The sequence below is a fragment of the Amblyraja radiata genome, chromosome 7 (genome assembly GCF_010909765.2).
Source record: "Amblyraja radiata isolate CabotCenter1 chromosome 7, sAmbRad1.1.pri, whole genome shotgun sequence".
Classification (NCBI taxonomy): Eukaryota; Metazoa; Chordata; class Chondrichthyes; order Rajiformes; family Rajidae; genus Amblyraja; species Amblyraja radiata.
Genome location: NC_045962.1, coordinates 28,118,818 through 28,143,295, shown reverse-complemented (window position 1 = coordinate 28,143,295; position 24,478 = coordinate 28,118,818). Strand labels below are relative to the sequence as shown.

Sequence of the window (24,478 nt, the reverse complement as noted above, 5' to 3'; positions counted from 1 at the left end):
TCCACATACAGATATTGGAAATAATTAAAATAATGCATGGCTCCTGTGTTAAGAAAATTGTAATGAAGTTTCGGCCAGCTTCATTTGTACAATGGATCTATTCCTAAAATGCATGGATCTTAGTTTAATTAATCAATGTTAATTTAAAAATTGTTCCTGTAATTCCTATAAAAATAATCAATGACTGAAGTTGTCAATTGGTCATGAAATACTTATGCAAATTGCAGATATATCTCCAACATCATCAGTGACTAACAGTAAAATATTGTTTCATTCCACTTTTGAAGAAGGCTTCAATATCCAAGCTGTGAATTGGTCGGTTGCAAATTTATGCAGCATTCCTCACATAAGTTTGAAGCAGTGTCATGCATATTCATTGTTATATGATAAAATAGTTGTGATTTTGTTAAGTAAGAATATCATGCAGTAGTTCATGTTTAAACAAATTAATAAAAATGCAGGAAATGTAGTTGATAGTAAAAATGTTAATTTAACTAATTCATTAATAGTTAACAGGCTTATACTCTATTCCATTGTGCATCGTTTTTATGCTTATATTAACCAAACATTTTCCTTTTAAAAATACCATGCACAACACAAAAGGTATATGAACTATTCAATCTTTAAGTCTCAATTGGAATTTCTTAATTTTTGTATCATTATGTCAGGCTCTGACAAGTGGCCTGATGTGAATATATTTCTTTCACAAAACTGTGCAAAGCATCTGGATTGTGGGTTATTGGACATGAGACCCTTTCCTTGCTTGTTTCCGGTGTACTAAATTGGGCAGATTTTACCATGCAAATAGGTTTCAAAATGGAGCATGCCCTTTGACTGTCTACATAATTACATGCTTGTCTCTGTATTTTATTTGGCTGCTAGAGCAGTTAACCCCTGAAAAAGAAGGCTGACGTTGGCGTGACCAGCACGGGTATGCAGACACTGCAATGTCAATGCACTGTTGTTTAAGGTAGCCTCTGGTCCTAACCCTGAAAACACATGCCTCAGCATTGAGCTGAAGTATACAATATGTAAACCTTTGTTATTAACTCCAGTGGTAAATTGTTAATGTATCTGTTTTAGTATGGATAACCACAGCAAGATATCACAATCAAAGAAAAGATATAAAAAGACTATATTTGTCTTTTATCTCTGAAAATCATTATCTATTTATTTACAGCCAATACAATTTATTAACAATTATTTACTTTTTACGACATTTCAAGAACTAGCATTATACTTGGATGATTCTGTGTACCACCCCTCATGCATTACAATTATTCTGCAGTTCCAATATTATTTGTTGTGAAAATGAAGACTTTGTCATTCAGCAGTTTGAATAAATCAATGCCTTAATAACATAAATTGAGTATCTGCATTCTCGTTCAAAGTTTGGTGGGGAAAAAACTGTTTTAAGAAAAATACCACTTGCAGTATGTTTGATATACCCAGATGTTAGTATTTTCTTTGAGGCTTATTGCAAGGCATTATGGTACATGACCAGCTGTCGCTGATGATTGATGATGTTGATGTATCAAATGGGCTGTGTAGATGTGGTTTCAGAATAGTCACAGAAATATTAAGATTTTTCTTCCCTACAAAGGAAGTGTGTGGGTAGTTACAGAATGTTCCCACATTATTTTGAAACTCCCTTGAGAGATGTGATTTCAACACTTTTTACCCCCAAAAGTAAATGTTTTTATTTCTTATATTTTGAGGAGGAAAGAAAGTATCAAAAAACTTATTTGCTGTTTTCAACATTATTTTTCCAAAGTAAATTTAGTCATGGGGCTACATGTTAAATTTGGTATCCAAAGCCAAAATTCCTATTTTCTCAAAAAAATTGATAAATGGCTGTATTTTATTTTTTTAAATACATTGATATTGTACACAGTGATAAAATATTGGCCGATAACAAATCAACAATATGCTTTCATTATTGGTCAGATAACCATGCTTTCTCTCTCCATCCACTTCCCCTTCCCAGTTCTCCCACTAGTCTTACTGTCTCCTACATTCTATCTTTGTCCCGCCCCTTCTCCTGACATCAGTCTGAAGAAGGGTCTCGACCTGAAACGTCACCCATTCCTTCTCTCCAGAGATGCTGCCTCACCCGCTGAGTTTCTCCAGCATTTTGTGTATATCTTCAAACTAATATTTCCGTTGCACATGCTGAAAATCACAACAGCAACGCAACAAAACAATGGATGTGTTTAACCCCAAGTTACCAATGATGTTTAATTTAACTCATTTTGCATCGTTGAAAAAAAATACATATCGAAACAAGTGATGATATCTATTAATTGATTGTTAATTTATAATTAAATAGCACCGTTGCAGAGGAAAATTGAGATTGAAGCTAGTTTCATAGATTGATAAAGTTTAGTAAATTGGGTGTTCATTCATGTTTATCATATCTACAATATATTTTTCCCATTTAGATATGATAGCGTATAACTTCAAATTTTTTACCATTTTCAAGTTGACAACTTATTAACAAGGTTTTGTTTGAAAGGAAGTCAGATACATTACCTGATAACATTAATTTTTCATAGTTTCACTATAGTTTTTTAACAGCTTACTATAAATTTGTTCATAAATCCATATTTATTGAGAAGCATGGATAGTTGGCAATATTGATTCGGTGAATTTTTATAACAAATGGCAACTTACATAAATACCTCCCATAGTCACTAGATTAATTATATTATGGTTCACCAGGTGGCATGGAAGTTCATTGGTTGCCATTACAACCCTACAGACATTAATTACATGGCTTTACACTTATTCAATTAAAGTATCTTTCCATTAATAAGATGTTTTCAATTCTTAAGTACGAGTACTTAATGTGTTACTATACCTGGGTTTCCTCAAAGTAAATTCAAATGATTGATTTGAATGCTGGAGAGGAAATAGTTCAGAGATTGATGAATTGGTGGACAATGAGTCTGTTTCATTGAGACACAAACCGGTCCTGTTTGGATTGTTAGTGTGCTTTAAATTAGATGTGCAAATCTAGTACGTATATACATTTTTTGAGTTTGCTATGCATTGAAGAAGGGTAGTGCACAGAATTTTATCATCATAACACAATAGAATTGTGTGCCAAAAAAAACATGATTTCTGGAAAGTGAATAATTCGGAGTGGTATTTTGGGACGTCATCATGCTGTGTATCAGAATGTGCATTACTTTTATGAAAAATAAAGTTAATATTGATCAATTGCTTCAAAAATAGAATGGGTTAGTTACTAGGTATGTTACTCAATATATTTTGTATTTGATTAATTTACTGCTCCCTCATGTTTTATTGTTGCTTTCCAACAAATATCATTGCTAAGATACAAACATAGAAACCTTATTCATTTCAACAATCACAAAGCACACACACTTTGCTTTCTTATCTATTTACTTTACCAGCAATGAGTGAATTAACTTAAACATACATATACTAAACAGCAATCATTTATTTATTAATTTATGAGATGTGAGCATCACTGGAAAAGCCAATATTTATTGCCTATCCATAAGTGCCCTGAGTGGTGGTGGATGGATGCAGATATGCCTTTACCATTTAAGAGGCTTTTAGATAGGCACATGGATATGGGGTGAAGGGATATATATGCATTACACACAGTCAGATGAGATTAATTTAAATTGGTATCATATTTGGCACAAACATTGTGGGGTGAAAAGCCTGTTCCTGTGCTTTACTGTTCATGTGCTATATTTTAATGGAAGGGATGAATTTGTAGGATGACGGTTGAGTTCCAACCAAAGCAGTCTTTTTCCTGATTAGTGTCAAATAACTGTGTTGGTATATTTTTTATTTTGGAATTTAAAATAGTATTAGTTACAGGTGGATCCTTGGACTAAGGTTTGAGACTAGTATTTAATATATCAAATAGCACTCTGCAAATATAACAGCTCTGTTCCTAGTAATAAATGAATATATATAATAAACACACACACATGATCTCTATTTAATTCTTTCACACAGAATGTTAATGTTTTTAAGAGTTTTTGGCCATAGCAGTCTGAAATTTCACACAACACCCCCAATAGACTTTAAAAAGTACACTTGCTTGGGTTGCATCTGCTGTTCCAGGAAACTGGAATGACCCAGTGCCTGTTCCGCTACTGTGCAGTATATACCAGGTGCTGGGATCCTGTTTCTATGGGGCAGAAGTACCAATCCCTGCTTTGTTCCACAAGCTGTGATCTGTGGAGTACTGCAGGATCAGAGTTTGGGCTCCAATCTTTATCAACATTTGGGCTATATTCAACTAGGTTGGAATGTGAGTTGTGATGCGTTAGCAAAGAGGCTTCAAAGGCATATAAACCAGTTAAATAAATGATAGCAGATGGAGAAAAAATTTGTAAAATAAGAAGTTATTCATCACAGAAGAGAAATCAAAAATGCTGCGTATTTTATAAAGAGATTGACACATGTTAATGCTAGTCCCAAAGAACTGCAGATGCTGGTTTACAAAAATTGTTACTGTTAAATGGGATGTGAATATCCTTGTACAGTATACATCATTGAAAGCCAATATGTCAGAGCAGCAAGCAATTAGCAAATCACATAGTATGTTGGTCTTTATTGGAAAAATATTTGAGCCGAAGAGTTAAGATGTACGGGTATAGTACGGGCCTTGGTGAGATCACGTCTGGAGTATTGTGTACAATTTTGATCTTCTTACCTAAAAAAGGTTATATATGCTAAAGTGGTAGTGCAGTGAAAATTCACCAGAAAACTCCCTGGAATTATATCTCTGTCATTTGAGAAGAAATGTTATGTTCTTTAGAGTTTAAAAGAATAAGAGTGGGAAACCAGAGGATTGGGAAACTTTTAAAGAACAACAGAAGGTAACTAAAAAGGCAATACGGGAAGAAAAGATGAAGTATGAAGATAAACTAGCTAAGAATAGAAAGGAGGATTGTAAAAGCTTCTTTAGGTATGTGAAGAGGAAAAAATTAGTTAACACAAATGTGGGTCCCTTGAAGACAGAAACAGGTGAATCTATTATGGGGAACAAGGAAATGGCAGACGGGTTGAACAGGTACTTTGGTTCTGTCTTCACAAAGGAAGACACAAACAATCTCCCAGATGTACTAAGAGACAGAGGACTTAGGGTGACGGAGGAATTGAAGGAAATTCACATTAGTCAGGAAATGGTTGGGTAGACTGATGGGACTGAAGGCTGATAAATCCCCAGGGCCTGATGGTCTGTATCCCAGGCTACTCAAGGAGGTGGCTCTAGAAAACTGCATTGGTGATCATTTCCCAATGTTCTATAGATTCTGGATCAGTTCCTGTGGATTGGAGGGTAGCTAATGTTATCTCACTTTTTAAGAAAGAAGGGAAAGAGAAAGCAGGGAATTATAGACCAGTTAGCCTGACATCAGTGGTGGGGAAGATGCTGGAGTTGATTATTAAATGTGTAATAGCGGTGCATTTGGATAGCAGTAACAGGATCAGTCTAAGTCAGCATGGATTTATGAAGGCGAAATCATGCTTGACAAATCTTCTGGAATTTTTTGAGGATGTAACAAGTAAAATGGATAAGGGAGAGCCAGTGGATGTAGTGTACCTGGACTTTCAGAAAGTCTTTGATAAGGTCCCACACAGGAGATTAGTGGGCAAAATTAGACCACATGGTATTGGGGGTAGGGAATTGACGGATAGAAAATTGGTTGGCAGACAGGAAACAAAGAGTAGGAATTAATGGTCCATTTCAGAATGGCAGGCAGTGATTAGTGGGACCGCAGCTATTTACAGTATATTAATGATTTAGATGAAGGAATTAAAAGTAACATTAGCAAATTTGCAGGTGACACATAGCTGGGTGGCAGTGTGCACTGTGAAGAGGATGCTATGAGGATGCAGGGTGACGGACAGGTTGGGCGAGTGGGCAGATGCATGGCAGATACAGTATAATGTGGATAAATGTGAGGTTATTCACTTTGGTGGCAAGAACAGGAAGGCAGATTATTATCTGAACGGTGTTAGGTTAGGAAAAGAGGAAGTACAACGAGACCTGTGTATCCTTGTACAGCAGTCACTGAAAGTAAGCATGCAGGTACAGCAGGCAGTGAAGAAAACTAATGGCATGTTGGCCTTCATAACGAGAGGAGTTGAGTATAGGAGCAAAGAGGTCCTTCTGCAGTTGCACGGGGCCCTGGTGAGACCACACCTGGAATATTGTGTGCAGTTGTGGTCTCCTAATTTGAGGAAGGACATCCTTGCTATTGAGGGAATGCAGCGTAGGTTCACGAGGTTAATTCCTGGGATGGCGGGACTGTCATGTTATGAAAGAATGGAGCGACTGGGCTTGTATTCACTGGAAATTAGAAGGATGAGAGGATATCTTATAGAAACATATAAAATTATTAAGGAATTGGATACGCTAGATGCAGGAAACATGTTCCCGGTTTTGGGGGAATCCAGAACCAAGGGCCACAGTTTAAGAATAAGAGGTAGGCCATTTAGAACTGAGACGAGGAAAAACCTTTTTCACACAGAGAGTTGTGAATTTGTGGAATTCTGTGCCTCAGAAGGCAGTGGAGGCCGATTCACTGGATGCATTCAAAAGAGAGTTAGATAGAGCTCATAGGGCTAGCGGAATCAAGGGATATGGGGAGAAGGCACGAACGGGGTACTGATTGTGGATGATCAACCATGATCACATTGAATGGCGGTGCTAGCTCGAAGGGCCGAATGATCTACTCCTGCACCTATTGTCTATGTATCTATGTAAGAGGTGACCCCAATAAAATATCTAAATACTTAGGGAACTGGCCAGGCAAATGTGGGGAATATGTTAGCTCTTGCTAAGGGTTCCAGAACAGTCCCAAAATAAAATGTAGTCTATTTAGTAATGAAAATAATATTAGTTACAGATGGATTCTTGGACTAAAGTAATAAGAGAAATTTTACCACAGAGTATTTGGAATTCTACCCCACAGGGAATGTGGGAACTCAGTCATTAGTTACATTCAAATGAGAGATTGGTTGATCTCTGGAGATTAAAGGAATCAGGAGATGTGGAGATAAGGCAGGACTATGGTATTTTTGATGGAGAAGAATAGCTAAACTTCAAAATGCATAGTGTTTTTGACGGGCTGAATGGCCCACTTCTCCTATTTTAATAACATTATTTGCAGAAATGGATCAGTTTCTGAATTTATGAAAATAACACATATATCAACCTTATTTCTCCCACATTCCTCAACCACACAACTAACATTATGCAGTGAAGTTCCCTGACTGTTATTAGTTCTTAAAGGAATGGAAACTCCCTCTGGCTAAAGAGCAGAGCAATAATTTTTGATCCATTTCATACATTACATGCCCTTGCTAATGATTCCAAGCTTTTTTCCAGCCTTTTACCTAACTGAACCAAACTATTAAGTACTTTGACTCAGAGTCGAATTTGAAACCACACATCTAACCCACCAGGCAGGTTACCAGCTAACATACCAACCTCAAAATGACTGCTGCCAAAAATACTTCTCAGCTGGACTTTTTCACTGTTAACATAGCCATCTACTCATTTCATTGAAAACCTAGCAGATCACATGTTGCTTTTATTAAATCTTGCTGACCCATCTCCCTCATATCCTGGTGTCATGAATTTAGTAGTTTTATTAACATCTTCGTTATGGTGTAATACGAGTGATTTAGGTGTCTCAACAGATGTGAAGCTCCCAAAAACGTATGTACAGATAGATATGTGTCGCAATTGAAGGAGGCAAATTAGTAGCTAGATTCATTAGAGAAAGAAGGCCAGAGAATTTGAGGAAATTAAGAAGAGGACACTTGAAAATATAAGGGACAGATAATTTTATTGGTATGCTCATATTTCTGCATTTCCTTTACATATCCTTTACAGATCTCATAGTTCAATACTAAAGAGCTTTCAAACCGTTCAGACATTTATCTTCAGCCAAGGTAGACAAAAGTGCTGGAGAAACTCAGCGGGTGCGGCAGCATCTATGGAGCGAAGGAAATAGGCAACGTTTCAGGCCGAAACCCTTCTTCAGACAGCCATACTGAATGCTACATTGGATAAAGGTGATGAATTTACTGTGACAGTAATTACTGACAGTGGTTCTGATCTGGAATGCCAAACCTGGAAATGTGGTGGAAACGTATTCAATCATGGCTTTCAGAAAATAATTTGATAAGTAGTTGATGAAAAAAAAATTGCAAGAAAGAACTGATAAACTGGACTGCACATAAAAATCTGGCAAAGAAATCTGGCACAGACTTGTATGGGTAGGAATGTGCAATACCTCTTCGATTTCCTTCCATTTATTTCTCACCCAGAGCAATTTTAGAAGTGTTTACCAACCTACTTCAGCAAAGTTAACGGGAGGCTGCTGAAATATTGTACTCGCTCTTACTACCTTAGTAGACAGTGAACTGCTTCCTGTACTGAGCACATATCCTGGGGATCAAGCTGATGTCACTGACCCTTCTACCTACTTGAGCCCTATATCATGGCCTTCTGGGGAAAAGATGCTTAAAAATGCTTTCTCCTGGCCCTGACTTCCTTAATTGAAACCTCTGGGGAGGTATAGAAAAGCAATCAATGAGAGCAGACCTGTACCCATTTTAGTGGTGAGATGTATTCAAGAATATTAAAATAAAATCTATAATCAAGAGATGCAACCTTATTCAAAATCAGTTTATAAATTCTGGATGGCAAGCACAATAAGTTATCTGATTTCCATTATGAATAGGAGGGTGCTCAATGATACAAATGATAATAATGCTTCGGATTTAATATATACAAAACCTAACATTGATAATGTAGGAGCTTCTTGCTTGACTTTTGACCCAAATTAAATCGGGCTTGCTCTACAATCATATGAAAGCAAGCAGAATCACATCGGAGAGATATGTTACGACAGTGAATTAAATAAACTTGGAAAAGAGTTGTATTTTACTCCAGGATACTATGAATTTTACACTGATATCAATAAATTAAGATTTCCTTTGGATATGAGCAGTGGTAACTCATGGAGTATTGAAAATAAAATGTCTACAGAATCTAAAAGTATCTAGCCAGTTTTTTATTTGTTCACAGAATGTAAACATCAACAGCAAGCCAGTAATCTATTGTCCATCTCTAATTGCCCCTTGCAACCATATATTGAGAGGCCATTTTAAAGGATAGTTAAGAATTGACCTGAAGAAGGGTTTTGGCCCGAAACGTTGCCCATTTCCTTCACTCCATAGATGCTGCCGCACCCGCTGAGTTGCTCCAGCATTTTTATCTACCTAAGAATTGACCTCACAGGTTTGTCTGGAGTTTTTATTTTAGCCCTTCAGGATTATTTTAGCCCTCAGGATTTGCCTCTCATCGTCATATATTGCCAATCATAATTTCCCTAGAATTGAACAGTCAACCCCCCCCCCCGACATCAGTCTGAAGAATACAATACAATACAATACAATTCAATTTATTGTCATTTGGACCCCTTGAGGTCCAAACGAAATGCCGTTTCTGCAGCCATACATTACAAACAAATAGACCCAAGACACAACATAATTTACATAAACATCCATCACATTGCTGTGATGGAAGGCCAAAAAAACTTATCTCTCCACTGCACTCCCCCACCCCGATGTCAGAGTCAAAGTCAAAGCCCCCGGCGGGCGATGGCGATTGTCCCGCGGCCATTAAAGCCACGCCGGGTGATGCAAGGTCACGCACCGGGTCTTGGTGTTAGAGCCCCCGGCGTGCGCTCGCAGTCCCGCGGCCATTCCAAGCCGCGCGGGGCGGTGCTGTAAGGCCCCGCTCCAGGAGCTCTTCAACCCCACAACTCGGGCGGGAGAAGTCGCCGTTGCGGAAGCCCCGAAAAGCGGTCTCCCCCCAGGGACCCGCGGGCTCCCGGTGTCACTGTCCGCCAAACCCGCAGTTGCAGCCACCGAATCTCCGTGGGTTGGGTCGCAGCAGCGTCCACCACAGCTCCACCCGCTCTGGACTCGGCCAGCTCCGCGACGGTGAGGTGAGTAGTCGGCACCACAGCCCCCGGTCTTCCTGTTGGAGGCCGCTCCTCGTTGCAGCCCCAACGACAACGGAGACCCGACAAAGAAAAGGTCGGGTCTCCCGTGCAGGGAGAGATTTAAAAGTTACCCCCTCCCCCCACACCACCCCCACCCCCCCACACACATACCCCAACAAAAAATAACAAAAACTACATAAAAGCATAGACATAAAATAATAAAACGCAGACGGACTGCAGAGGCCGCTGCTGACGAAAGTCGCGCGACCCGAAACGTCGCCTATTCCTTCTCCCCATAGATGCTGCCTCACCTGCTGAGTTTCTCCAGCATTTTTTGTCCAGTCAGTTACTGTAAGTACTTTGTGGGTACAGAGTCTCATTTGGGCCAGAATGTGTAGTTTGTTTAGTTTAGTTTGGAAATGAAGCATGGAAACAGGCTCTTTGGCCCACCATGACCACACCGATCATCTATCACCCGTACACTAGTTCTATGCTATCCCACCTTCGCATCCTACACACTAGGGGCAATTTACAGCAGCCAATTAACCAACAAACGTGCATATCTTTGGAACGTGGGAGGAAACTGGAGCACTCGGAGGAAACCCAAATGGTCACAAGGAAAACATGCAAACTCCACACAGGCAGCACCCGAGGTCAAGATCGAACCCAGGTCTCTGGCACTGTGAGGCAGCAGCTCTACCACTGCGTCACTATGGCACCCGGTAGTAAGGCAAACAGTTTTTCTTCCATTGAGATCATTGATGAGTTTTTAAAACGATCTTGAAATTTCATTTTACTGACTCCAGTTATTTTTCAATTTCTAGATTTATTTAATTACTTGAATTTAAACGCACCAGCTGCGATCGAGGATTTGATCAGATGAAAGGTCATCAATCTAAAATATTAACTCTAATTCTCTCTACAGAACCTGCATTTTATGTTTAATTCTGATTAACAGTAACTGCAGCATTTTGCTTCTGGATTACCAGCAAAGATTATATTGTACACGGGTTCGATCCTGACCTCGTGCTATTTGTGCGGAATTTGCACGTTCTCCCTATGACCATGTGGGTTTCCTCTGGATGCTCCCGTTTCCTCCTACATCCCCATAGATGTACGGATTTGTAGTTTAATTGTTCTCCGTAAGAAAAAAATTGATCCTAGTGTGTAGGGAGTGCATGAGAAAGTGGGATAACATAGAACTCGTTTAAGCATGTGATCGATAGTCAGTGTGGAATCGATGGGCCGAAGGGCCTGTTTCTGTGCTGTATCTCTGAACTAAAACTAAACTAAACCTGCTCTTTATGATAAAACTGATTGAATATTGATATTTTTGAAATATTGTTTCAGGCAATAAACTCAATGAATTATTAAAAAACAGAACATTGCAAGAACTCAGCAAATCAAGACGCATCTGTGATGGCAAAAGGTGTATTTTGTCATTTTGGGTTTGCAGGGACTTGACCTGAAACATTGTCATTGATCTTTTGACTACATAGATGGTGCTTGACCTACTGAGTTCTTCCGGTGTTCTGTTTTTGTTCCAGTTTCCAGCATCTGCAGTCTCTGTTGTCTCCAATAAATGATTACGATTCCTTCTGCTGTGTTCCATTTATCTTAAGTAGGAAGATAATGTCCCCTCAGGCTATTGTCAATGTAACTCTGAATTAACAGCTAGATCACATGTAAATGTGGGATTTAAAAAAATATTTCTTCTGCGAATAAATTATTTTTTGTGTACTCCAAAGAAAGAAAACTAAGACCTGAAAATCCGCAGTGTGTTATTGCAGGCATTTGCTCACACCAGTCATTGTGTAATGTTGGTGAACCATTAAGTCACCAGTAAGGCTTCTGCTTAAACTTATTTTAAAGTAAATCTAGCGCTTTGGACTGATAATTCTATTTCCATGGATGGCAGAGACTTGGAGGCACCGTCTTATGTGGATCTATGTAAGCGTATCCATGCATTTGACATAGTATAGAACTGGTATCGCAGCCACATTATGGCGCATGTTCAACAAAGCAACAGTGTTCTAGAAATCAAGCGGGCATAGGTAGAAATATAGCTCTAGTGGGAGGCTCTGAACTTTAAGAACTTGGCTGAAAATGTAATCATTATTATGGGTAAAGGTTTTTGGGCAACGCAGCACATCAGATGGGATTAGCGAAACATAATGGACGGGTGTGGATGCAGATGGCAGTGGATATTAAAGGCCATGGAGTTGAATAACAGAAACAGGCCTTTCGGCCCACTGTGTCAATGCTGAGCACCAGGCCTATCTATACTAATTTAACTTGCCCGCATTCATTCCATGTCCCTCTTGGCCGTGCTCATTCGAGTACCTGTCAAGACATTTTGGACCAGAATGTGGGCTAGGACTTTAATTATTCAAAAAGTAAAATTCCACTGTACAAGGCACTGCAATCGCTGGAAAAGTGAAATAAAGGGGAATGCTGGAAGTGTTGAGGAGAATCCATTAGTGTATTCCTTTTGTTTGAAGGAATGTTAGAAATACTGATTTTCTGGCATATTTAGTTTGAAACCCATACTAGCAGCATTTCTTCTTCTGTAAGTAAAATTGATTGAAAAGTGGGTGCAAATGTGTGCCCCAAATTGTGTAATATTTTGAGATGGTTTTCTTACTTTGTTTTTGTAAACTGAGCTGAATATTGACAAAAATAGAGCATGTCATCGACCAACATAACTGGATAGGGGTTAGAAATGTATTCTGTAAATGCTTTATAAAGTTTTGTGTGATATATATCAGACTGGGTTAAATTAAGTAATGCAGCTGATATTAGCTTTATTTTCAGAAATACATTGTAGAGGTAAATGACCACTTGGCTTCATCTGTCGACACTGATGCTGCAACCTCCCCCCCAACCTCCCCCACAATAGAACTCATTGCCTTTGACATTTGTTGCCATTAATTACTAAAGAAAAAAGACATCTCCGATGTGCTTGAATGGAAAGCCTCATCTTGGGAGCAGATGCGGTGGAGACGGAGGAATTGAGAATAGGGGATAGTGTCTTTGCAGGGTGGGAGGAAGTGTAATCCAGATAATTGTGGGAGTCGGTAGGTTTGTAGTAGTGAATATCCAGGAGTCCTTTTACCAATCTTTGGTCTGAGTCCTCTATCTAACTATTGGCCTGGCTTGTACTGTTTTTATATTTATGAACCTTTTGCGTTGATACATTAAAAATGCATTTTGATTTAACTAGACAAAATACTGCAAACTGCTGGTAATTGCAAACAATCTCATTTTTGTGTCGACAGGATGTGTGCCTGTCTGTTGCAGAGTTTCCTCATCACAATTCCATATTGCTCACAAGCTCAAATCATTTGGGGTTCAGCTTATAAGATGTATCTTTTGGCAACGTGCCTCCTACCGAGTCGTCCATCCGGCTATTGTTGGACCGCCTTACCCTGTACCAAAGGTACAGTGCTATTGACTTACAGTATCATTCTTTCAGCACAATTCCCTGCTGATTTTGTTATTACCTGTAAGAGGTTAAGGTGAGATGAAAGATGTGACAAGTTAAGCAGAAATAATGATGAAGACTCAATAGATAATTGTGGCTAAGGTCAAGAAAGGATATAGAACTGGGATATTAGGTGGAAAAGAGTGGATTTTTATAACATGTAATGGTTTTTGAAGACAAGCATATGGTGCAGGAAATTAATGTTTATTTTTTATTGAATTTCATTCAGATAATTAATATTTGAATGTTGTGTTAATGAACATACAATTTAAGATGTATTTGGCCAAAAAAAAGATTTTGCTGTACCAGCAATGTTTATGATATGAAGCACAATACTTCTGTGGTTAAGTGGAATAATTAAAATAATAGTGAAGGTGGTTTCTCAAACTAACTTGGGACACACCATGTTGCAAAGGGTTATTTCTTGCAAATGCAGAGTTATAATATTTATTTTAAAGTATTTAGTTGAGCCTCTTTGTCATTAGTTATTGGAAGTTGTAACCAAAAAGACCCTGGCTTCAGTGGCATTGTCTCTTTGTACCACATAGCTAAGGCACGCTTTCATGTTTAAGTACTTGCATTTTACATATTTAAGTTACAATGAATAATGCATTTTGTCAAAAGGAAATGTAGGTTAAAAGGCCATATGCTTCATCAAAATTAATAAATGTTTCGCCATTTCTTTAAAGAAGGTAAATAAGCTCTTTCCATTTGCCTTGTTCAACCAAGGGCTAAAAACAGCTAAGCTGCTATTCCTGTTAGTCCTTTGAGTTAACAGTGTTCTTAGGAATTTAGAATTGGGCAATGTTAAGTTCAAAAGGGCATTTGAAGAAATATTGCGGCAGCCTTGGGGTTTGTCTGATGGCTCAGGAAGGGTCGACACCAGAACACTCAGGGCAAACTGCCATGAAGCTGGAGTCTCTTTTTGAGAAAATGATCCCATTGTCACGCTCCAGCCTTCTCATCTTCATTTTCAATCTTTTTTTTCAAGCACATAAAGAAACCAGACTATGTGACGACAGGCATTATACCAGACTGGGGAGACTCCATCGAAATTAAAGATGAAGATCAGATTCAGGGTCTTCGACAAGCTTGTCAACTGGCTCGCCAGATCCTCCTCTTTGCTGGAAGGAGTTTAAAGGTAATGTATGTTTATTCCAAAGGTTAACTGAGAAAGGACCATTTCAACAATTTTGGCCACATCATCATGCCTCATCTGCCCTCTTAGTAATAATTGTGAAAGTTAAACTTTTTATTTCATAAACCTACGCTTATATTTTAACAGCCCATTTAATTTACAGTTAAATTATATTTGAAAAGGTCTCAGGTTACAAACAAGACTTCATTTATAAGGGAATAGTATTTGACAGTTCTCTGAATCATTTCTATTACATAAAACAAAGCTATATTTTTTACAGAGAACCTTTTTAAGTGTTGAAGTGAATTTTAGTGTCACTGATTTTTTCTGTCCAAAATGATAAATTGATCATGCCAATTGAGAAACATAAATGATCTGAAATGTTTACCATGCCAATAATTACTCTGGTATTAAGCAGATCTACGTGCAAAACCAAATAAAGGCATAATAATATTTCCCAATTGACCCACACATTCATTCTCATAACTTTAGTTATATGCTGGGTTCTAATCCTAATTTTCATGTATAAATTCGAATTTTACAAAATGAACAATGTAAAAACTCCATTCATTTGATTCTGTGGCTTCAAACGCGTCGCAATTTTTTTCCAAATAGATATAAACGAAACTCGTCATTGCAAGAGGAAATGAATTCCTATTGTGGGAAATGTGCAGCTAAAGTTATAAAATCATGGTCTGAATTAAAGATTCTTGTTTCACTTTAGGTATCAGTTGCCAAATTATAAAATGAATGTGCTTTAATGTTTAGTAATACCAACCTTCAATGATGTAACACACATAATAAAGAAGCTGCAGGCATTAATTTTGATTGATTTGTATTTTCACATTTATATTTGAGTGTCTCATGTGGGGAAAAATAAGCGCCACTTATTTTTGTAATACCTGTGAGCCTTTGTATTTGATATCCTCCTATAAAGACTACCCGTGCAACAAATCAATCTTCTATAGTATAGACTATTGTAACTTGGATAAAGAAGTAGTTTCAAAAGTTTCAGTATTTCTTCACAGTTTTATTAACCAATAAAAAGTGCAATATTTTTATAATCATGACTAGTATGAAGTATGTTAAAAGCAGATTTATTTTAGTGCATTTTGTTTATATTTTAGGCTGGCCTGACAACTGAGCAGTTGGATTACATTGTTCACAATGAAACTATCAGAAATAATGCATATCCTTCACCATTGGGTTATGGAGGTTTTCCAAAGTCTGTTTGCACCTCTGTGAACAATGTGGTGTGTCACGGCATACCTGACAGGTATTTGTTTACAACAATTTATCCATAGAAGTAACCCGATAACAGCAATTCTGCAATATATTATTTGTACAAATAATTTGTAGACTACCTGAATCATTTTAAAATAAAAAATGTGACATGGAAGACATGAAATAAACTAAACATTGTGATAAATGCATTCTTCACTGTTGGTATCTGATGGATAAAAGTAAATATATTGGTTTGCACTGAGACTTTTTCTACCCCATGCATGACAGTTTTAACATGTTTTTAGACCATTTTTGTAATTCTCTTAATTAACCTTTCATTTTTCAGATTGATGCATCGGTTATGTGCACTCTGTAATATTGTTCTCCTAATTTGATTTTATCTATTAGAATTGTCCATGTTCTCATCTTGTTATATTGAACCACCAGCTTTGAAGAAGATGGAGAACTGTGTGAAGGAGTTGGAGGGGAAGTTTTCCAACTTACTTCCCACACATTGGCCTTTTACAAAATCTCTCCTCGGGTCACGGTTTTTAACGTTGGTGTGAAGACTCCAGAACGTGATTGATGTGCAAGACATTGTTGATTGCAACCCTGAGGAAAAGAAATGGACATAAATTTTGTAAAATGTTTTTTAAATATTCCTGACTATTAATTGTAACAACATATGAAATTTGGAAAATAGCATTTTGTTTTTGGCAAGAATCTATTTTTGTAATGGAGTCTTTTTGCTCTCCATTTGGCATGGAAAGAATGGATTTCTTGTACAAAAAGTGGTGGAAGTAGGACAATTGGCCAGATGGAGCCCAGTGGTAATATAACGAAAGGTAAGGTAGCACTGGCTCTCCTTGGATAGGAAATATGTGTTGGGATACACATCAAACAATGGCATGGACAGATTTTTTTTTCCTGTCTTTAATGGTGTGCTTCATGGCAATTTCTTATCTGAATGATCTTACATGAAATGTGTAATCCTTATAAAATAAAAGTAAATTTATTCTATTCCATGTTTCTTTATAGTTAAGACTGATATGAAAATGATTTTATCATTCATCATTAATTACATAGAAATCTCCAGTCCACACTTGTATAGTTGATTACCTTTCAAAATAAAATGATCTGAGCTATGTCTCTGGAAATTAGTTCATAAGATCATAAGACAGTGGAGGAAAATTAGGCCATTCGGCCCCTCGAGACTGCTCCACCATTTGATCATGGCTGATCTAATTTCCCTATCAACCCCATTCTCGTGCTTTCTTCCTATTACCTTTAATGCTCATTAATCAAGAGCCTATCAATCTCCGCTTTAAAAATACCCAATGACTCCACAGCCGCCTGGGCCAATGAATTCCACGGATTTACCACCTTCTGTCTAAGAAATTCATCCTTATAGTTAAATCTGTTTACTTTCATGACATAAAAAAACCATATCAATAACATGACAGAAATGATATTCTGAGAAACTTTGAGGTGTGACTCCTCTAACGCAGATTTCTTAATCACCCGTTTGTTTTAAACAGTCCATCACGGAAAGGTTGATTTCCTGGTAACATTTAAATCTTCCTTGTTCGTATATAATGTTAAATAAAAAAAGTGGAAATATAGGCCCAGTTATTGCATCGCCATTGCAAGAATGGAATAGAAAATGTAGTCATATGGCTAACAAACTGTTTGCCTCATTTCAGATTCAAAATTTTTCAGTTTTGGGAGCATTATTTGAGTTTAATATATGTAAATTAGATGTTCAATGGACTCATCAGGACCATGTGCAGCTAGAGTGAAGGAAACACATAATTAGAATTTTACTCAATGTTTTGTCATTAAGCAACACAGAATATAATATAAACATTGATAGTTCCTACTTTGTCAGAAATGTATTGTGATAAGTGATAAGGACCCTGAATTTTCGTGATGAGCGATGTTTTATAAAGTAGTGTTTAATTTGATATTGACCCTTTCATCTTTTAACCATGCATTAGGATGAAAAAGCATAGACATCTTTAATATTTTATCTCGTTTTTTTCAGTAGTCCTAATATTTTCTTAAATTTCAGTGCACTGTTGATAAAATGTGTTTATTTTGCTCGGATTATATTTTCATGTTTGAATGGCATGCTCAGATGGCTCTCATGGAACAGAATGCCCCAAGCATAATGGATGTAGAGCCATGCCTTACAAAAAGTATTATTTTAATGAAGTACCAAAAGTTGCCCCCAGTTTGGATTGTTTTAGGTAGTGTACAATTTACTACATTGCTAACACTTCTATTGAATTAGCAGTTTAATGTAAGGTAGTTGCAAATAATTGTTGGGCCATTCTAATCCACTCTTATCAATCTAATTACTCTATAATGCTGATTAATAAAATGTCCCTCTTATATATTTTTTCTTTCCAGCCGACCTCTTCATAATGGAGATATTATCAACATTGATGTCACAGTAAGTATTTCATCTTAGAATAATAAAAACATTTTATCAACAGTTTGATTCCCAGCGATAACAGAAAAGAAATTTAGATTGGGAATATGAATGTGCAAACGGTCATATAAATTATTTGTAGGCAAAGAAAACAGCAGCTTCCTTCCCCTTCCTTTTTTACTTATTCAACCAAATTTGCAGGAAGGTTTGTGTGTAATTTACAGGCACCATGATTGATGCAAGGTAGAAGCTATGTTATCTCAATCCTGCTATGTTATCCCCTTCATAAGGTATAATAGTTATTGATCCACTATGCAGTAATGCTGAGCACTGCAGTGTTGGGAGTCTTCTTTGAATGGATGTGGGAGATGAGCTAATGTGTAAAAGCCTGGCATTTTTCCTTCACTCTACAGTCAGATCTTCCTCTTCCTGCTGATTTTGAGTGGGGTCTGTGATTATCATACTCTGTCATTATAGGCTTCAGTGACAGCAATGGGCTGCATATGTCATTCTCCTAGGATTGCAATACTATTGCTACCAATATCTTTCACATCTATTAAAGCCTTGATTGAGGTATCCTGCTCCAAATGTAATGCAATTAAAATTATCTGTTGTGCGGACATGGGGGAAAAAAAATCCTGCTTGTTTTTTAAACTTCGCTCTCTTCTATATTGCATGTTTCTTTTGGCTAGGCACTTAGATGGTAATATTAAATCCGTCCTGTTAACTAACTTCAGCTTTTTTTAATCTTAAACCTGGTATAAAATTATTTTATGATTTTCTAAAATAACGTGAATGCAATGCCTATACAAACATACGTGTGCTTATTTTTTCACAATGAAAATAAATTGATTCCTTTCGAATATCGAAGACACAAATATCTAACATGGAAGCACTTAATTTGAGAATGTAAATAATAAAATGACTATGAGAATATAACGTAACAAATAAAAATATGCAAAAGGACTAACTGATTGTGTAACTTTCAACATTTCTCATTCAGTGATACCATGTAAAGCTTTGTAAATAGAGAACTGATGATAAATATTTAGATTGATATCTAAATATATAGGTTCATGAATTGGTGGGGAAAAAGGAAAGAAAGCTAAGGAATAATGTACTTTGCTTTTCTCTCCCTTGCGTAACCTACCATATCAATCTTTGAAGGTGTCTCTTGAACATTATTTCTGGAATTGTAATCAATTTTAGTACCTTAAATAACAATTGAATAGATAGCATTAATGGGAATTTATTTTTGCTCTATTTTAATCTTTGGTTGAATAGGTATATTATAATGGATACCATGGTGACACTTCTGAAACATTTCTGGTTGGAAATGTGGATAAATCTGGGCAAAAGCTCGTGAAGGTTGCCAGAAGGTGCAGAAATGAAGCAATTGCTGTTTGCAGGCCAGGAGCACCACTGAATGTAATTGGAAACACAATCAGGTAAGTCCTATACTGACAGGCAAAGGGGAAATCTAATGGGACTAAGGTCATTGGTGGTGTGGAATAAAGTTGATAGTGTGTTTTATGACTTTGGTCATTATTTCTATCTGCAAGAAGTATTTGAACTGACAGACAGTAATGTTATTCTCTGAGGAAAGGATATTATCTAGGGTGAATAAAAAAAGTATGTCTAACCAGAGTAGATATCTTACACTAAGTGGTTATTTTCACTATTTGCTTTTCTGGACTTTGCTTTATACCAAATCATGTTTGAAAAAGTAACTGCTGAATAATAAAGTTAAATAAAGCCTATAAAATATATAACATTTGCATATAAAACGGGTGCCAACATTCTTAATAAAGACCAGCAAAGATCATGGTTTAAAAACTATCAAGATTGGAAATTATTTCAAGCAGACTTAGAGTCATAGAGTTGTACAGCATAGAAACAGTACATTCGGGCCACTGTACCTCTGCCAACCATCAAACCTATCTATACTTATCCCACTTGGCTGCATCAATTCTATATTCTTCCATGCCTTTCATTCAAGTACCTGCCCTGATGCCTTTTAAACGTTTTTACTGTTCCTGTCTTCTCCTCTAGTGGCTCACTCCAGATACCAACTACTCTTTGTGTGAAATATTTACTCCTAAGATCCCCTTTAAACTTTCTTCCTTTTACCTTACACCTATGCCCTTGGGTTTTAAACACCCCTACCATGAGAAACAGACACTGATTATCTAACTTATCTATGCCCATTTAAATGTTATATAATCTCTGCTTTTTATGTTGTGGACAACATCTCTCCAATCTTGAAACACCAGGAAATTCACAGAAGCCATGTTTTTTTTGTAATCAATTAGTAATCAATATTACTAATTGATTTTCATTCATTCAGACACCAGTATGATTGGGAATTCCATGCTGTTGCAAATGAATGTCTTATATTGGTTTTGGGAGCATACATTGAAACTACATTATTACAGTTATTAAAATTTAATCTGCCACCAAAGCAGTTGGATAATATTGGTCTTGGGATGAAATAAATTTAGTCTAAAAACTATTCTTGGTTGAAATAGAAATGAATTGCAAATGTCATTTAATTTTCCAGACTGCACGAGTTAAAAGATAAAGCTACTTGGTGTCTTTGAACTCCCAGGGTTTAATGCATCTGCTGGTGGTGTTCGTACATTATATCTAACAAAATTTGCTCAGTAATAAAGGGAAAAAAACGTTCAGAATTCTTATTCAAGCATTCTGTTGAGCTCTGCATTCATGACTGTGTCTAAAGGGCATGTCAGTCTTTTGATTCACTTTGAGAGGTAATTATCCTTTTCCTGTCACGGAACAACAAATGATAGCTAACTGAGGCACATTTGCAGTAGTTGCATTCATCAATTGCTTAAAAAAAATTGAATATAATTGTGTAACACAGCTGCACGTCAGCTTTTATCACATCTCTGTTGTACTGTGCCTGCTTCTCCTTCCCTCTGTATATCTATTTTCTTGTTCCATCTTTTTTCTCTCTCTTCATCACCACCCCCCTCCCCTCTCTCTTTCCTCCTATCTTTATTCCCCCCTCGCTCTACTTTCTTGTTAAAGTAATTTTCTTTTGTGAGTCTCATTCTTGTTCAAGTAAGGGTACATGAATGGACTAAATTATCACAATTACTCATATAATTGAACCTCCTTTGTACCAAGTGCAACTCCAGTAGCCTTTTTTTCCATCGTGAAACTGCTTTCATTATATGGTTTTTCATATTCTCTGACACCAAGCGCACAGAGAACCAGGCGTGCAGATGAGATGCAGGGGGAACATTGCAGATCAGCAAGGTCACAGTAGGAGTAATTAACTGTGCTATGGAAAGAGCATCCAGCCTTTTCTGCAGTGTAGATGTACAATCCACGGTTTTCAGTCACAAAGAACTTACTAACAAATGGAGCTCCCGCCCATTGCTTTAAAAAAAGATTTGTATCAACACTACAATTTTCCATCATTAGTACTAATAATGGATAGCTCGGTATGCATAAAGGAGAACAAAAAAAATCTCACATTCAAGTGGCTGCTGGATGCCTTCCCTTTTTATCTACAAGTTAACTCTTTACCATAAAGCAGCATATACCACATTCAGATACCCTCAAACTGCTGTTGGCTCCTATTCGGTTTCAAGGTGCCTCCTTTGAAAGTATGTTAATTTTCTATTGGGAGAAAATGCATTTGATTCTACAATTGAAATGTGAAATATGCCGTAGTATTTTTTTGTAAATCTTTGTTTTCACTTGGGTTGTTTGTGGTGTTGCCCTTCTGCAATAATACATGGTACTGATTTATTCAAGAAGGAAAAAAATGAACAAAAATTAAAACTGCTGGGTACTGACTTTCTAGCGATTATTATAGCTTTCTAGATGATTTTGTCCTTGTTAATACTTTTGGAAAAGGTTACAGAATTATTATTGCAATTTATTTTAATTAATATGATAAAGTGGAGAAAAACAAGTGAGCTTTTTAAACATATTTTACTCTATTACATATAAACTTTAAAGCTATTATATATAGAGATGTACTGTCATATTTTTTATAAACCCTTTGGCAATTAAGGTCACATTCATATCAGTGTTTCAGGTAGGTATTTGTATTTTTATTTGTGTCTTTTTTATTGGGTATTGGAAAATAATATAATAATCCAAAATTTTACCCAGAGTTGTTTGGCTGTTACCACTCTCTGACCCGTTAAATATGTTCTTACCTTGAAGCAGCGGCTCAGCGGCGCAGCTGTAGAGTTGCTGACTTACAGTACCAGAGACCCGGGTTCAATCCTGACCACAGGTGCTGTCTGTATGGAGTTTGTATGTTGTCGGTGTGACCGCGTGGGTTTCCTCTCGGTGCTCCGGTTTCCTCTCACACTCCAAAGACGTACAGATTTGTAGGTTAGTTGGCTGCTGTAAATTGTAAATTGTCCTTGTGTATAAGATGGAACTAGTGCCCAGGTGATTACTGGTCGGCGTGGACTCGATGGGCCGAAGAGCCTGTTTAGCTGTATCTGTAAAATCTAATATAAAGTCTAAAGCACCCAGCATTAACTTCAGGAAAGTTCACTCCTACCTGATTGCCAAAGTCCTGAGGATTGCAGGGCCTTATTGATCACAGATCCCATAGAAATGCATTCACTCTGAATTGTTGAAGACCTTAATTGTCTGCAGAAACAACAAACTGCAGATGCTGGTTATACCAAAGATGGATACAAAGTGCTGGAGTAACTCAGCGGGTCAGACAGCAAATGTGGAGAAAAAGGATCGGTGACCCTCTTCAGTCACAAGAAACTTCACCCATCCTTTTTCTCCAGAGATGCTGTCTGCCCCACTGACTCCAACACTTTGTTTCTATTAATTGTTTGCAAGTGTCTCTGACTTTGTCAAACATTCAACGACATTCAGGAGCAATGGAATCAATGAGAACTTGGTCTGAAACTGCAGGAAAATTATAGACATTTGTGCCCTATTGTTGAAGCATAATTGGGATGATAATAATGATCTGCAGTGCGCAAGTGTAGGACTTTAATTTTACTCTTACTCATGCAAAATACCTGTACTGCCATTTTTACAAAACTTTCAAGCCATTCTTTCATTGAACCAGATTCTCCATTAATGTAAACTTTGGCATTACCCAAAACACTGCACTTTCATTGTGGTACTGTGTCCTTGTCAGACATAACCAAACAAATCTAACTATCAATTTCCATCTCGCACCTCTTCACTGTGAATGTGTAAACTTAATGTTTACTTTATGAAGGAGATTAAATATTTTTATAGTCATAGCTTGGCATTTGTTGGACTAAGGCAATGGGGAGTGGGAAAGAGCAGGTTCTCTGGAGTGGGAATGAGCAGGTTTTCTTGAAGTCAGCGTGCAGCTGTTGCTGTAGAAAGAAAAAAATATCAGTTAAGAAATGGAGTGAGAAGACAAAATGGAGCATGGCAAAATAGGGGAGTAAAACACAATTTTTTTAAATTCTGGAAGGTAAAGGGCCTGTCCCACGAGCATGTGACTGCATGCGGCAAGTGCGACCAAACCAGAAGCGGGGGCCACGCGGAGGTCGAGCGAGTGACATGAAGTTCGAGCGAAGTCCGCGGGAGGTTCGCGCGTGATGTACGGCATCGGGGCGGTGCGCACGGCGTAGAGGCGGCTGCGGGCCGGCAGGGCGTTGCCGCGCGGAATATCTGAACACGGTCAATTTTTCGGAGCCCCACGCAATGTCGGGACCAGCTCCGCACAACTCCATACGGCTCCGGCGATCGAAGTGGGACCGGCCCCGCGAGCCGTACGGCTCAAGCGACCAAAATTGCCGCATGGAGTCGCATGCTCGTGGTACAGGCCCTTAAGAGTTGTTATTCTGTTTTGGTAGTGCTATTTTTCAAGTGGTGCAAGTGATTTTTTTTGTTGTGAGTTACCTAACACCGACATTCAGTCTTTCAGCTGTTGAAAATTTGAACATCCAACTCGTTGAAATGTTGTGTTCTTTTTCATGCTTCTGCGCTCCCTTTACTCTTTGGCTGCCTCATCCACATGCTGCTTTAGAGACATTATGGAAAACTCACTCTCTTTCTACTCTCAGTACTCCACTGACCTGTTGATGCAAGCTTCAGTTTCTTCAGCCTTTACTCCAATTTCCAAACAGATTACTCACACTTTAATGAGGCTTACTGTGCCAATGATCTGGTATGAATTGTTGTACTGT

General features: G+C 37.6%; 1 protein-coding gene across 3 annotated transcripts in view; it reads left to right on the top strand.

Annotated features, from left to right (window-relative positions):
* Positions 1–24,478, top strand: part of metap1d (methionyl aminopeptidase type 1D, mitochondrial) — a 140,966-nt gene that overhangs the window by 45,883 nt on the left and 70,605 nt on the right. For all 3 annotated transcript variants that reach the window (XM_033023954.1, XM_033023955.1, XM_033023956.1), the window contains exons 2-6: positions 13,295–13,455; positions 14,492–14,641; positions 15,766–15,914; positions 18,275–18,317; positions 19,581–19,744. In XM_033023954.1, the coding sequence (XP_032879845.1) occupies positions 13,295–13,455; positions 14,492–14,641; positions 15,766–15,914; positions 18,275–18,317; positions 19,581–19,744 (667 nt within the window). The remainder of the gene's footprint in view (positions 1–13,294; positions 13,456–14,491; positions 14,642–15,765; positions 15,915–18,274; positions 18,318–19,580; positions 19,745–24,478) is intronic.